We start from the raw sequence: 14,634 nt of genomic DNA on the forward strand, positions 1-14,634 counted from the left end.
CTGAAGCAAAAGTACAGGAGTATTAACGTCTAACCCTACTTAAAGTACTGACGAGAATGCACCATACTAGTGTTTTATTACGGTATTACATATTTCATAATATGATTACTACATTAATGTGTAAGTTGCATTTTTTATTTCGTAGCTAGTTGAGGTGGAGCTAATTTTAACTACTTCACAGGGTATAATGTACTCTTGGTTAATTCAATCTTAACAATTTGTCATATTCATAACTTTATTCTGTTTCAGATATATATAATGGAAGGACAAGCCCCTGCAAGGCATGTACCACCGACAGTTTGAAGAAGTGGCTGACATCAAAACAATCCAACCAGTGGCTGGCAAAGGCTGGACTGAAAGACAGCACGGAAGCACTAATCACGGAAGTAAAAGAACTGCCACTTAGTACAAGATCAATAGAAGCAGGGGTCTACCACACCACAGGACCCCATGTGCAGGCTGTGCAAAGATTTTCCTGAGACAGTTCAGCAAGATGCAGGCAGGAAGAGCCTACATGGAATGCCGTAACCAAGTGGCTGGCGTAGTGTACAGGAACATCTGGAGTATGAGCTGGAAGTCCCAAGGTCACAATGGAAGACACCTCCTAAGGTGGTGGAGAATGACCGAGCTAAGATCCTGTGGGACTTCCAGATCCAGACTGACAAACTGGTGATGGCTAACCAACGGGACATCTTGTTGATGGACAGACAACAGAAGAAGGCAGTGGTGATAGATGTAGCAATTACGAGCAACAGCAACATCAGGAGAAAGGAGCACGAGAGCTTGAAAAATGCCAAGGGCTGAAAAAACATGTGGGGAGTAAAGGCAACAGTGGTGCCAGTGGTGGTCCCTGCACTGGAGGCTGTGACCCCCAAACTGGGAGAGTGGCTCCAGCAGATTCCAGCTACAACATCTAAGGTCTCTGTCCAGAAGAGTGCAGTCCTAGGAACAGCTAAGATACTGCGCAGAACCCTCAAACTCTCATCATAAGATGTAGAAATTACATACATGAGCCTGCACTAATAGGCAGTAATAACAGACACAGTTATATGAAGGTCATATGAATGAGACTTGAAGCCCAGCCAGCCCAGTAAGATTCAGTAATGGCAAATCATTTATCAGTCTTTGTGCTGACCTGCTTTCTTCATTTGTTTAATCAGTGTAGTTGACTTTATCCTGGGTTTACACAAGATCAAAGGTTGCACCCATTGTGACGGGACAGAAGCTTTCAGGAAGTACATTGTGTTTTTTCATTCAGCGTGGTTTATAGTTTAAAAAGCGCTTTGTTGACATTAACAAACAGGTGAAATCACAGAGTAGTACCTGATAAAACTAAAAGGCTATAAAGTTTAGTTTTGATATACGTTGTTTCTATGTGTCCAAGAGAGAGAGAAAAAAAATGTATTTGCATGTATTTTAAATTTTCTCCAAGGTCAGATTCGATCAAATTATGCAGTGTGCAAAGAAACTAGCAAGAACTGAAAAAAGAAAAATAAATTAACTCTTGCAGAACTGATTGTGCGGCTGAAAGCGGAGCTATTTTACTTTTCCATGCTGTGTGTCATTGCAATACGTCGTCTGTACCAACACAAACGGTCCCTCCCTTTGTTTGTGCACTATTTTCATAATGGTTGTGTGTGTTTACTGCAGAAGCTGAGCCTTAATAGTACCCTGAGGGAGATTTGTTTTGCAGGGAGGCATTAAAGACAGAGGTCACAGCAACACACTGACGACAAAGAACAGCAGGGCAATCACAAGCAGCAAGTTCATGAGGAATTTGGCTTGGCTTATATGAACAAACCCTCGTCAGTTCATGGTTTTCTAAATGTTTCATGCTCGCCTTTTACTCTTACATCATCCATTGCTCATTGTTGCAGCAATGCACTCCAGAGTTTTGCAATTCTGAATTTTTATATGAACGTGATTGTCTTTCTGAGCATCAAATGAAATGTTAACGAGACCTCTCCTCCTTCTCTCATCTTTATGGCTGAATTCCACAAACCCACCAAGGCAATAAAATGTTGCTTAATGAACTCAGTGTCTTTCCTGTAACACAAAAGGGGTCAATAACATGTTTGATATCAGAGCGAGACAAGGGCCTCTAGGAATTGATTCTGAGCTAATCCTACAAACAGATATGCAGAAAAACATGTCGTAAATGAAATACGCAGTAGCACTGATGACAGTGGCATTGGGTTAATCTGAAAGAGGTATTGAAATACCTGATACCAGGAAATATGCAGCATGGCGATAACACTGCTGATAAAGTACAACAAAGGCTTGGCTTGTAGCTACAAGAATAACCTGTTACACCGACAAGTTTGTTTCCTTCTCTGCCCTTGAGGCTGATGATCAGAGAGAAGTCTGTTTTAAGTAGTCACGGGATTTTGTGGGTTGCATCTGTGCACTGTATTAGTCTTGATCTTTAAATAACTTATGCCAGCAGGGTGACCCTGGCTGACCCTGTGCTACCCCCCTTGATTAAAGCATGCGTGTGGTGTCTATGTAAGAGAGAGATACGCAAAGAAGTACATTTCAGCTGCTAAGTGCCTGATTGTGTGGATTGACAAATAAAGAAAATTAAGTTGATTAGTATATAAGCTGGTTGAAAACTATGTCAATATGGACAGTTAAGGAATCATTTACTGATACACTTTGGTTTCTTATGTTACCGTTAATATTTGACCTACTAATTATCTGATATGCATAGACTCATACCTCCTTCGAAAATGGCCATGGCAGTTGTTCCCTCACCAAAATTTAGCCCAACTTTGGATCGTTGTTTAGATCCTTTCCCGGCAAGCTATGCTGACATGGTTGGTACTAGTCTGACTACCCAGATGTAGACTCTGGCTATAAGCCTGCCATTGGGCCACAGATTTTGGCCAGCATTCTCCCTTCCTTCTGCTATTTGCATGTTACTAGGGCGCAGCAGTTGTATCGGTGTGGCAAGGCCATGATATACGCAGATATACCACATATACCCACCTCTTCTGGGTATCTATCTATCTACCAACCTATCAGCCAAAAAGCTGTTGGAATATGTATGTATGTAGGAGAGTATACCCACTTCCTCCTTGGTAACCTACCCATCTACCTAGTAGTATACCCACCTTGTCAACTACCATTACACTACTTGCCATACCAAAATGTTCTCATTATTTCATGCATGAGTGCAATGAGGCCGTCACATCATTTCTTTGTTTCCTAGAGACTGATAAGGTGCCAGTTTTGCCTCAAGTATTTTTGTACCAACTCGATATCAAAAACTAAACATCACAGAGGCACATTCCACTCTGCTTGCTTCAACAGATCAGCTGCTAGTGAACAGGCAAGGTGAAATCAGACGTGCTTTATTCCTAAATTTTTAATCAGAATCATGTTCACTGAGGTGGAAAAATGAAAAAGTAAGCAGAGTGGAATTTTTGTCTTATCAGAGAAACCCTACAAGTCTTCTTTGGTGACGGGTTTCTGTGGTTACATTCCATTTTTGGGTGAATTAGATCACCTCTCCTCAGTTGACTTTCCTTTACTCGAGTTAATATGTGCTTGGTCCAAAGTAAAAAGGTAAATATGAAGAGAAAACAGATAAGTTTCTGTTTTCATCCAAATGCACTGTACAGATGCTGACCTGTATTCTTTGCAAAAATAAGGAAAGTAGAAAATAAAATATAAATATAATATTCAGTATTACAGTAAAAAACAACTGCAGCAGGGCCAACAAACCAAGTTAATCTTTTCCACATAAGCAATTAAGTCCTGATAAGTTATCATGTTTAAACTGTGATTCATTACAAAGTGAGATTACGCCATATTTACTTTCTAACAGACTCCTCTAGGCTGTAAAACCTCACTATCAATAAAATCATATTAACTACCTTGTTATCATTAACTCAGTGAAATTACTTTAGTTTTTCAGTTTCATCTCAGGTCAACTTAAAACTTAGTAACACAATATTTCTTGTAATATGGCACTACTGTACGATGGAGGACAGTCCCTGGTGTCCATATCCCTCTGGCATCATTTAACTAACATGCTTTAACCTCCAGGGTTTAACTGAGAAGTAATTTGTCTGAGGTAAAATCAGATGTAACCCAAGCTTTAGAGTAAACATGTAGTGCAATCTACTTTTGACAAAATACAGCGTAAAAGTTAAACACACAAGCCTTTGCTGACCTTTAGTTATAGCAGCCTTATCAGGTTCACTGAGGTCATACTTCTTGGATTTTATTTGCACACAACTTCCAAACAATGCAATAGGGTTTTAGCCCTTCTGGCTCAAGCCCTTAAAAATCACTGTAAGTAGTCCATTGATTATCGCTAACTAAGGCTACGATCGCATGACCAACGTATTGGCAGGAGTAAAGAAGAAGGTAATATTAAGAGCAAAAATCCACATAAGGAAGCAGATAGAGATGGTGGATGGATCAATCAAACACTGGGTTTTCCCCCAGGAGAACAGTGTTTGTGTCCCATGTGAAACCAAGTAAACTTGAAGTTATTTTAAGGTACATCTTCACTATGTTTCTTTTCCTTAACCTAAACTATGTAACTGTACTTGGTTTACTTGCCTAGACCTAACTTTTGTAACTTTACTCACTTAAACCTAGCCTACGTAACTTTACTTGCCTAAACCTACCCTTTGTTATTTTACTTGCCTAAACCTAACCTATGTAACTTTACGTGCCTAAACCTAACCTACGTAACTTTACTTGCCTAAACCTAGCCTAGGTAACTTTACTTCCCTAAACCTAACCTACGTAACTTTAATTGCCTAGACCTAACCAACGTACCATTACTTGCGTAAACCTATCCTACGTAACTTTATTTGCCTAAACCTAATCTTTGTTATTTTACTTGCCTAAACCTAACCTTCATTACTTTACTTGCCCAAACCTAACCTATGTAACTTTACTTCCCTAGACCTAACCTACGTAACTTTACTTGCCTAAACCTAACTAAGGTAACTTTACTTGCCAAATCCTAACCCCCCTAACTTTACTTGCCTAGACCTAACCTATGTAACTGTACTTGCCTAAACCTAACCTACATAACTTTACTTACCTAAACCTAACCTACATAACTTTACTTACCTAAACCTAACCTACGTAACTTTACTTGCCTAAACCTAACCTACATAACTTTATTTGCCTAAACCTAGCCTTTGTTACTTTACTTGCCTAAGCTAGTAAGTACCTTTACTTTCCTATACCTTACCTATGTAACTTTACTTGCCTAAACCTAATCTACGTAACTGTACTTGCCTAAACCTAAGCTACGTAACTTTACTTGCCTAAACCTAGCCTTTGTTACATTACTTGCCTAGACTTAACCTAAGTAACTTTACTTACCTAAACCTAACCTACGTAACTTTACTTTCCTAAACCTAAGCTACGTAACTTTACTTGCCTAAACTTAGTCTTTGTTACTTTACTTGCCTAAACCTAACCTACGTAACTTTACTTGCCTAAACCTAACCTACGTAACTTTACTTGCCTAATCATAACCTACGTAACTTTACTTGCCTAAACCTAGCCTTTGTTACTTTACTTGCCTAAACATAACCTACGTAACTTTACTTGCCTAAACCTAACCTACGTAACTTTACTTGCCTAAACATAACCTACGTAACTTTACTTGCCTAAACCTAGCCTTTGTTACTTTACTTGCCTACACCTAACCTACGTAACTTTAATTGCCTAAACCTAACCTACGTAACTTTACTTGCCTAAACATAACCTACGTAACTTTACTTGCCTAAGCTAGTAAGTACCTTTACTTTCCTATTCCTTACCTATGTAACTATACTTTCCTAAGCCTAATCTGCATAACTGTACTTGCCTATACCTAACCTACAAAACTTTACTTTCCTAAAGCCAACCTGTTCAGCTTTACTTGCCTGAACCTTGCCCAACTTTACATTGAGTACATAACATGACGTTGCCATTTGTGGGATGCTAATTTGTTGGAGATCATATTAACTGTTGTTTGTGTATTTTCACAAGATATTTTATGAATGGTTGCATGAGGAGACATTAAAAAATACCCGCTGTGGTTCAAAAACTACACTATGGGAGCTGTGAGTGAACAAAAAAGGGCCAAAATCTAAATAGAATATTTTAAATTTATTAAAATATTGATTTTAGCCACTTTAAGCCCAGCAAAAAAATTTTTTGGGCCATTTTGCCTTTAATGGACAGGACAGGTAAGTGTGAAGGGGAGAGAGAGAGAGGGGATGACATGCAGCAAAGGGCCACAGGCTGGATTCAGGGCTACTACTAAAAAATAAAGGTGAGCACACCCAATCCTGTTTTAAACACCAATTTGGACAGTCTAGTTAAACAAGAATAAAACGTGGTAATTTAATATTCCCTGTAATGTGGCACTACTGTATGATGTGGGACAGTCCATGGTTCCCAAAACCCCTTGGCATCACATCATGAGTGTGCTGAAGTCTCCAGGGTTGGACTGGCAAGCAAAATGTAACCCTAGCTTTAAAACAGACATTCAGTATGAACTACTTTTGACAAAATACAGTGTAAGATTTATTCACAAGCCTTTCTCTCATCCCATATTTCTTATTTACATATCACATTTCTTGTCGGCTCTCTCTTAGCATTAATACTTCAGGTCAATTTGGAAATGTTCCAGAGTAGAGTGCATGCTTTTTTATGATCCAGAGTACAATACATGATTTTTCTCTCTCCCTCCTCTCTCTGAGGACTAACAGTTATCAGTATCAGGGTTGTGGAGAGCTGGCAGGTATAAAAGGACTCACAGAGAGGTGGGGTCAGCTGTAAAGTACAGCTGAAGACCAAGATGGAGAAAACAAAGATGCTTGTCCTCTCTGTCTGTTTGACCTTCATGTTACTGGGCTGCACTGAGGTAAGGGACACTTTGGATACCTCGTGCAAAAGAGTGGATTTTGTGTCCACATCCAGAGGGCTGTGATCGCCAAACAGTTCAACCTCTCTGATGAGTGGACACTGGTTGGACAGCTGATTTATTAGATTTTCCAGCTCAAAGCACAGCTGACTTTTGTTTTTCTGGCTTAAGTGTAGCCACAGTCAAATCAGTGAGAGGTAAATGAAGCATTTAAATGCATCTCACAGTCTAGGCAAATGGAGGTAAACAGAGGAACTGAGATTGCTTTTTTGGCACAACAAGTTTGGATTTTATCTATTTTAAAGCAAAGGATCTGTGTTGCAAACAACACTTAAGGGAGAGGAATTAAATAGATGAAATAATGAGGACAAAAACAATATGTTTTTTTGACCTTGTAAACAGTGGTCATCACAAGATCATCCCATATTTCTTATTTACATATCAAATTTTCTGAACACTTTAAGGACTTCCTACTGATATTGGATTAATAGTTGTTGGTTTGTTTCTTTTTTAGTCATTTTGTGTTTAATAAAACTTTATACATGAAACAAATTGGCTCATTAAATTTGATTAGTTTACAATGTAATTAGCTGAATACACTTTTTGTACAACTCCAGTGTTATCAAACTTGTAATGTTTAATTTCATCTGTTCCACTTCTGCATAATTATGACCAGGACATTTATTTATAGCTCCTCTGCTGCTATAATTCTGTGAAACTGAATAAATTAGACCTACTTTATTTCACTAATTCTTTCTTTTGTTGGAGGGAGCTATTTGGTGTCAGCTCCTGTTTCCAGATGAACTAGATATGACCTGTCGTGAAAAATAAAGCATAGGTCTGGACTACAGGGGAGATGACATACAACAAAGAGACAGATTTTGGCGCAGTCAGGAGACACTTGTGTTGTGGGAAGAGATGTGCTGCAGGCCTCCACCAACCACAGCAATATGCAAAGTGTGGTTAATATTTTCATGCTTCATGTACTCACCTGGAGCATCAGGTGCTTGACCTTTGCATGGTGTGGCTGCGAATGAATTGTCCGCAACACAGGGACACAGCAGCTTTATCTATGGCAACTGACAGTGTAATACAGGCAGGAAAACAACAGTATAAATTGCAGTTGAGTGAAATAGGTTCAAAAGACAATTAAGCCCAGTGATAAGTGTGACAGGCAGGAATATAATTTATCTTACTGTCATTATAATGATGATTAGTAGTATCATCTGTACTCTGAATTCCTTTTTTAGGTTTTAATTATTCATTTTTGTGTGTATATGGGTTTGTTCACCAAAGATACATGTTTTCACATTTAGCTATAGTGGTATTTAGTCATAGAGGTGGTTTGTGCAGTGAAGGAATTTACATTTTGGGCTCATGACACTAAATAAACTACATTTTGGGAAGAGTTAAATGTAGGTCAGTATCAATTTCATGTCTGTTAGCATAGCTTATCAAAGACAGTTTGTGGTTTTAGGGGAAGTTACGTGCTGGAGCTATTTCTTGTTTATTTCTGGGCACAGTTACAGTGCGTAGCTTCCTTCTCATCTTCTTGCCACAATGAGGTTGCATGGTTTGGTGTCATTGTTCCTGTTTAGGAACCAACATCAAAACCCGTGCACACTCCATATCTGGCAACCTGCACTACAGCAGAAGATGCTGCACAGAAGTGCAAAGCAGACGGAAAGAGTTTTGCATATAAAGAAGGAGCTCCAGCATAGAGCTCCCACTAAAATCACAAATTGTTGTTTTTACATTTCTGTTCATGTATGAGTTAAACATAGATGCAAGTTGTAAATTAGACAGCTTTAGAGGTGTTGATTGGTGTATTTTTTCCACTTGAGACAGTGCCACGCCTCCAGTCTTCATGCTAAGCCTTCGCTGAACACATCCTGTCTCAGACAAATATGTAAAATGGATACAAAGTCTTAACAACGCATTGTGTGGTGGTGGGCACAAAATGTGTTAAAATTACATGCAGGCAACATGAAAACAATGTCAGTACGTTGATGACGATCTTTTGCCATGGTGGACACACAAGTTAAGAATAAAGAGTGAGAAAATTCACGTTGGGCGGAAGGGGTGGTGGATGGGTCAAACAAATGTGGACTTTGACCATGAGACCGTGAGTTTGTGTCCTGTGTGAAACCGTGTAGTTATGTGGCTTTATGGACATTACGTAATGACGCAAAGTACTTTACTTAGGTAGTTTACATAATTGCACAATGTACATAAGTTTACACATATGCCCCGTACGTAGTTATTTTAACCAAAACAATAACCTTTCCCATACTTAACAAAGTATTTTTTTCTTCTTTCTTCTTTCTCTAAATGTAACCAAACTGCTAGCTTTTACAATGAAACTGCGACAGACTTTGCAATGGCATTGTTTCCGTGTTGCCAACATGTAAGTTTAACACATTTCATGACCACCACAACATAATGTGTTGTTAAAAGATCGTGTGCATATTTGAACCAGGACTTTTTAACCAGGAGATTGCTGTCCATGTCCCATGTGAAACCCAAAGTCAACGTAGTTATGTGACTTTCTGGACTTTGCAATACTACCTTACATGGGTATTTTACACAACTACGCAAAATACTTAGGTTTACAACACTTCCCAGCACATAATTTCAACACATTTTGTGTCCAACACCAGACTGTGTTGGAGTGTGACACACAGACGTGAGATTACTATTCATCCTATCTTGTCATTCTTAAAAGTAAATATATAAAAAGTGTTTCTGAAATGTTGCAGTATTCCTTTAGCAATGACCCAGTTACCCAGGACAACTTATAGAGGTCACTGAGAGTTTCAGGTTTCGCTGAACGTAACTTTATAGCCTACCAAAGAAATAGTCCCTATAATAACTGTTCACAGTGTGAGTTGTGTGGAGTAACTGGGACATTGCTGCTGCAGGTGCAAATGAGCAAGATGCCTATCTCAGGACCTGTGCAAACAAAACCTGCATGGCTAGATAGCACTAGATTCAAATGAGGTTATATGTTGTTTTATTATAATGAACTGACCCATATTATACTGGGCACTGATTTTTTTTAAAAATAGAAAGTGACTCTGGATTGATCTCTTTTTACAGGAGGTTCCTGTAACACCCTGTGGCTCCTGCACAAATGCAACAATGACCAGCAACAACACCAAATCATCTGGTACCACCCAACCTGCAGCGGCAACCACACCACTGCCCGGTCACACCTCTACTCATGTAACCACCAACAACCACAACAATGCAACCAAAATGCCACCTTCCACTTCCTTCACCTCAGCTGTCTCCTCACGCACCACGGCTAACAACACTTCATCACAGCACCCCGCAAAGTCGAAGCCACCGGCTGGGACTACTCATCCTACAACATCAGCTGCAACATCTTCCTCCTTGTTCGGGCCCTGCAGTCAACTACTGGTGCCTGCCATCTCTGTCCTGCTCTGTAGTGTATTGGGCTGAAGGTGTAAAACTAAAAAAATCATCACTCTTCAAAAGAAATATGGGATTTTTGACAGAGCCTGTTATCTAATGGCTCTTACAGTGACTCTTATATCATATTAGGGCTATGAAATGCTTTGTTTGCACTGAGCTCTTCTCCACTTTTGATCAAGACTGCTCCACACTATCTCAATAAATAATGTATAATGCAATGCTTCAGATGTGAATCACACAGTGAACATAAACAAAGGATTTGACATTTCTTTGGATGTTTTGGCAAATAAAATGATAATTGAATTGACACTGGACTCTGCAGTAAATGTATTTGATTTTTCAAAGTGAAAAACATTAGTAACTTGGAGGAAAATGGTATAGGAACAGAACTGGGTTAGTCCTACAAACTGATGGACACGGAAGAGTCGCGGCTGCCACAACATTTGCATTTTGCTTTAATATAAGAAAAAAGGCCCATTGTATTCAAACAGCTTCACATTCAAATTCAGGCTGTTTGTCTTGAACAACCTTTGATGGTTTTGTTTTTCCTTCATGACTCTGTTCATGTGCTCTTAGGACGTGACAGCAGTTAATGTCAGTTTATCTGTATAATCACTGCAAACTGATGGATGTGGACGTGTGTCTTAAGCTGTGGGTCGAGTAAAGCAAATGCAAGGTTGTGTATGAAAGATGATAAGCAGACCTGGCCAAAACTCTGGCAAATCTTTTTGGGATAATATATATTTCAGGTTGGAAGGATGATTCATATTCTTGGATGATTAAGTGGGGAATTTAAAAGCAATTCAAGTTGAAACTAACTTACAGTTAAATATGTATCAAATTTAAAACAACAGGAAAATGGTTACGGTAGTAAGGTAATTAGCAAACTGTTTAAAGGAACAGTGTGTAAGACTTCGGGGGATTTAGTGGCATCTAGTGGTGATGATTGCAGACTGCAACCAGCTGAAACCTCTCCTAGTTAGAATTTCACCAAGGTCTTAACTGGGAGTCAGATTATCTGCAGAGGTCTCTTCCTTTACAAACGGACCTGGTGATTATAACTGGTAAAAATACTGTATAAAGCAGCTTCACATTACAAATCAGTGTTTGTCACGACACAGATGGGCTGCTAGCCTAGCACAACTTTTTTCTGATCCAGATGTTCAGGGTGTTTTCACCAGGTCTCCTCCTCTCTAAAACCAACAGCCCTGTTAATTAAAACCAGGGAAAACGCTCAATAAAGCAGTTTCACTCTAAAAAGTTGGTGTTTTAACAATGCCAGAGTGTGTTTAAATGCTGTAACAGATGTATGAATCATAGCACAATTACTGAGCATTGCTGTCAGCTGTATGTTTAATTTAACTTTAGAGTAACGCATATTTTCACTGGGATAATGATCTCCAAGGCTGCTTCAAAGAGGAGCATCTCACAAGGCAATCTATATGAGGATTTCTACTTTATTTTACTTCATTCAACAAGGTAAGGCCTTGTAGAATATTACCTGTCTTTAAGTAATAACCAACGAGCGTCTAATTAGATTTTATGGAAAATCACAGCCACTGAAGGATAAAAATAGCTGCAGTTACTGTAAGAGGCTGAAGGCACTTTGCTGAACAAAGACAGCGGAGACAAGTATCTCTTACATCCATATCTGGACTGATTTCAATTGGCTCAGTGTGAGGTTTTGCATTTGTGGTCCATAGCCGGGGTGGAGACTGAAGCAGGGCTTCCTGAATGAATACAGGTATCAGGTGAAAAATCTGAATGCCTTATAAAAGGCCAGCCTGTGGAAAAAAACACATTTTACAAAACTCTCGGCGAGGATACACAAGTGCGTATGACCCGGCAAGACCTTGAAAAGAAAAGAAAAGACTGAATAGTCGTTAAAGGCTAGAGGCTTTAGTAAGATATCTTCAGCTGTCTGTTTGTCCTCAAGAGGAAATCATCTCTCATCCAACATGAAGTATCTTGTCCTGGGGCTGTTTTCGCTGGCTCTGCTGGGATTCGTCTGTGCGCAGGTAAAAATCCTCTTCACTGGCTACAAAGTAGATACAGTAGGAGATAAGAGTGAAAAACTACATCTAAAAGAAAAAAATCTGACTTTATACTCTCCTTTTGTTGTTATAATGATATAAAGGACTTCATTTTTACCACAAACACCTAATAAATTAATTAATCCAATCCAATAAGACTTTTATTTTATTGCAGTGAAATGTCAGTACTTTTTAATATCATGCCCTTGTATATGTCTTTATTATTGTATTTTGTCTTTGAAACCAATGCCAAAATTTCAACATTCATTTATCGAGTATTTTTTGTAATATAATAGATAATATCATGCTCCACAGAATTATATACAAGCCATGTTATGTCATCAGTCTTTGTTTGTCTCCTCCTCTGTCCTTCACACATCACACAGTCATCCAACACACCTCCAACACAGGGAACCACATCGATGCCATACAGTGGCACCACCAATACAACCGGGCCATACAATAACACCGCCACAGGCTCCAACCCCACAGGCTCCAACCCCACCGGCTCCAACCCCACCGGCTCCAACCCCACAGGCTCCAACCCCACCGGCTCCAACCCCACCGGCTCCGACCCCACAGGAACCAATCCCACAGGCAGCAAACCAACAGGAAACAACCCCATCGGTAGCCAGAGGCCCACTGCCACCCCCATGAGTGTAACCAAACCTGGCAAGACTACAAAGAACGGACAGAGCCACATCTTCACCTCTGTCAGTCTGCTGCTTGGATCATTTGTTCTTCATGCACTTTGGCAATGAGCGCCCTCTGCAGGCACAGAGCTGGAGTGAGTCTGACATTACTGTTAGAATATTTCCTACAGAGGAAACATTTTCAGCTGTGTGTGTGTTAAACAAAACTGATATTGATAAATAATTAGTGAGCCACAGAGACCGAGCCAACTTATTGATCAGCTAACAAATCTGACAGATCCTGAATCAGATCCTGCACTGATATGAGAGGAAAAAGCAGATACCTTTAAACCATTTTGAGTTTCAGCATGTTTGTTTGCATTTTAATAGATCGCTGCTGCCTGAGCTGTATTTTAGGCTGGCATATCCTAAATCACATTTACACTTTGTACATACTGTAGGCCTATTTATTGTCCTGTGTGAAAATGTTTATTTAATCAAATATACTATAAATATGATATGCATAAATTGTCATAGACTCGTCACACTATTATAGTTGTGTTAACCTTTGAAGCAACTGGTTTGTTTTCTGTATGTGTGTGTTAGTTAGTAATTATTGTACATTAGTATAAGTAATTGCTTATTCTGAATGTGTCCAAAATTTTAACATTGAATAAACAGAGTAAAAAATATTTTTTAAAAAATGGGTCTTCATTATTAATATGTAGCAGTTGCATTTACATTTAGTTATGTAACATATAAATAAATCTAAAACAAAAAATACATATAAAAATTGCAATAAATAAATGTAAAAAAAAAATATCTATCTATAGTTTTAAATCAAAGACAGTAAAAACAAAGCTTACAAAATATGACATATGACGGTTTCTGTTGCCATGGCACACTACAGACAGTAATCATTCGAGGTATTATGTCAAAGTTATATCCGATGAAAAAGCTCAGAAAGAAAGATTCTTTGGAAGAGGGAGGCTCCACACAAGCTTCTGTTGTGCGTTATGAGGACGATTTGATATTAATACCGAGCCAACACCCAAATATTGGACTACAGCCAAACTTTAACACCTCAAGTCTTCTCATATTTGCCCTAAAATCAATTTTATATTTCTCAGGTAGGACTAGTTTCCATATCAGCTCAGTAGCAAATTTTAATTCTATTACCACACTTTGTGCAATAAGATGGCCCATTAATTCCATGACAGAAGAACGGAATAAAAGGGGACACAAGCATGAATGATGCTCAAGTGAGTCAGCAAGTGCAGTGGCAAAGATGGTATCACTATATCACAAAAGTGTCATTCATGCCTTTGTGCTACTGCTCCCACTGGAGGCTCCAGCTGGCTGATGAACCCTATGCTATTATTAGCTTTGCTAAAGCAGAAAAAAAGTCAAATAAAAGCCTTGAGGATTTTCTGTGAATAAAGTTGTGACAGTGACCTTTATACTGCAACTTACACCGTCTCACATGAGGAAATAAGATAGTAACCTATTCGTTTATCAGTTTGTCAATTATCCACCAGGGGGAAGGAGGAAGCATGAAGAATTGTCCCTTTATGATTCATCTAACTGCTTCAGTTTATGCATCGTAACTGCACCAATGAATGTCTAATAATAACATCAGTACAGG

The 14,634-nt window shown here is 39.0% G+C and overlaps 2 protein-coding genes across 2 annotated transcripts; both read left to right on the forward strand.

The window, feature by feature from the left end:
* The first annotated feature begins 6,803 nt into the window (after positions 1-6,803).
* On the forward strand, positions 6,804-10,580 carry LOC126384036 (threonine-rich protein-like). The gene is made up of 2 exons (XM_050034870.1): positions 6,804-6,886; positions 9,986-10,580. Exons 1-2 carry the CDS (start codon positions 6,821-6,823, stop codon positions 10,349-10,351), a joined length of 432 nt encoding a protein of 143 aa, XP_049890827.1. The 5' UTR covers positions 6,804-6,820; the 3' UTR covers positions 10,352-10,580.
* A 1,504-nt stretch (positions 10,581-12,084) lies between these two features.
* LOC126384101 (salivary glue protein Sgs-3-like) lies at positions 12,085-13,433 on the forward strand. The gene is made up of 2 exons (XM_050034995.1): positions 12,085-12,342; positions 12,744-13,433. Exons 1-2 carry the CDS (start codon positions 12,283-12,285, stop codon positions 13,116-13,118), a joined length of 435 nt encoding a protein of 144 aa, XP_049890952.1. The 5' UTR covers positions 12,085-12,282; the 3' UTR covers positions 13,119-13,433.
* The last annotated feature ends 1,201 nt before the right edge of the window (positions 13,434-14,634 follow it).

This window comes from Epinephelus moara, chromosome 22 (genome assembly GCF_006386435.1).
Source record: "Epinephelus moara isolate mb chromosome 22, YSFRI_EMoa_1.0, whole genome shotgun sequence".
In the NCBI taxonomy this organism is placed as follows: Eukaryota; Metazoa; Chordata; class Actinopteri; order Perciformes; family Serranidae; genus Epinephelus; species Epinephelus moara.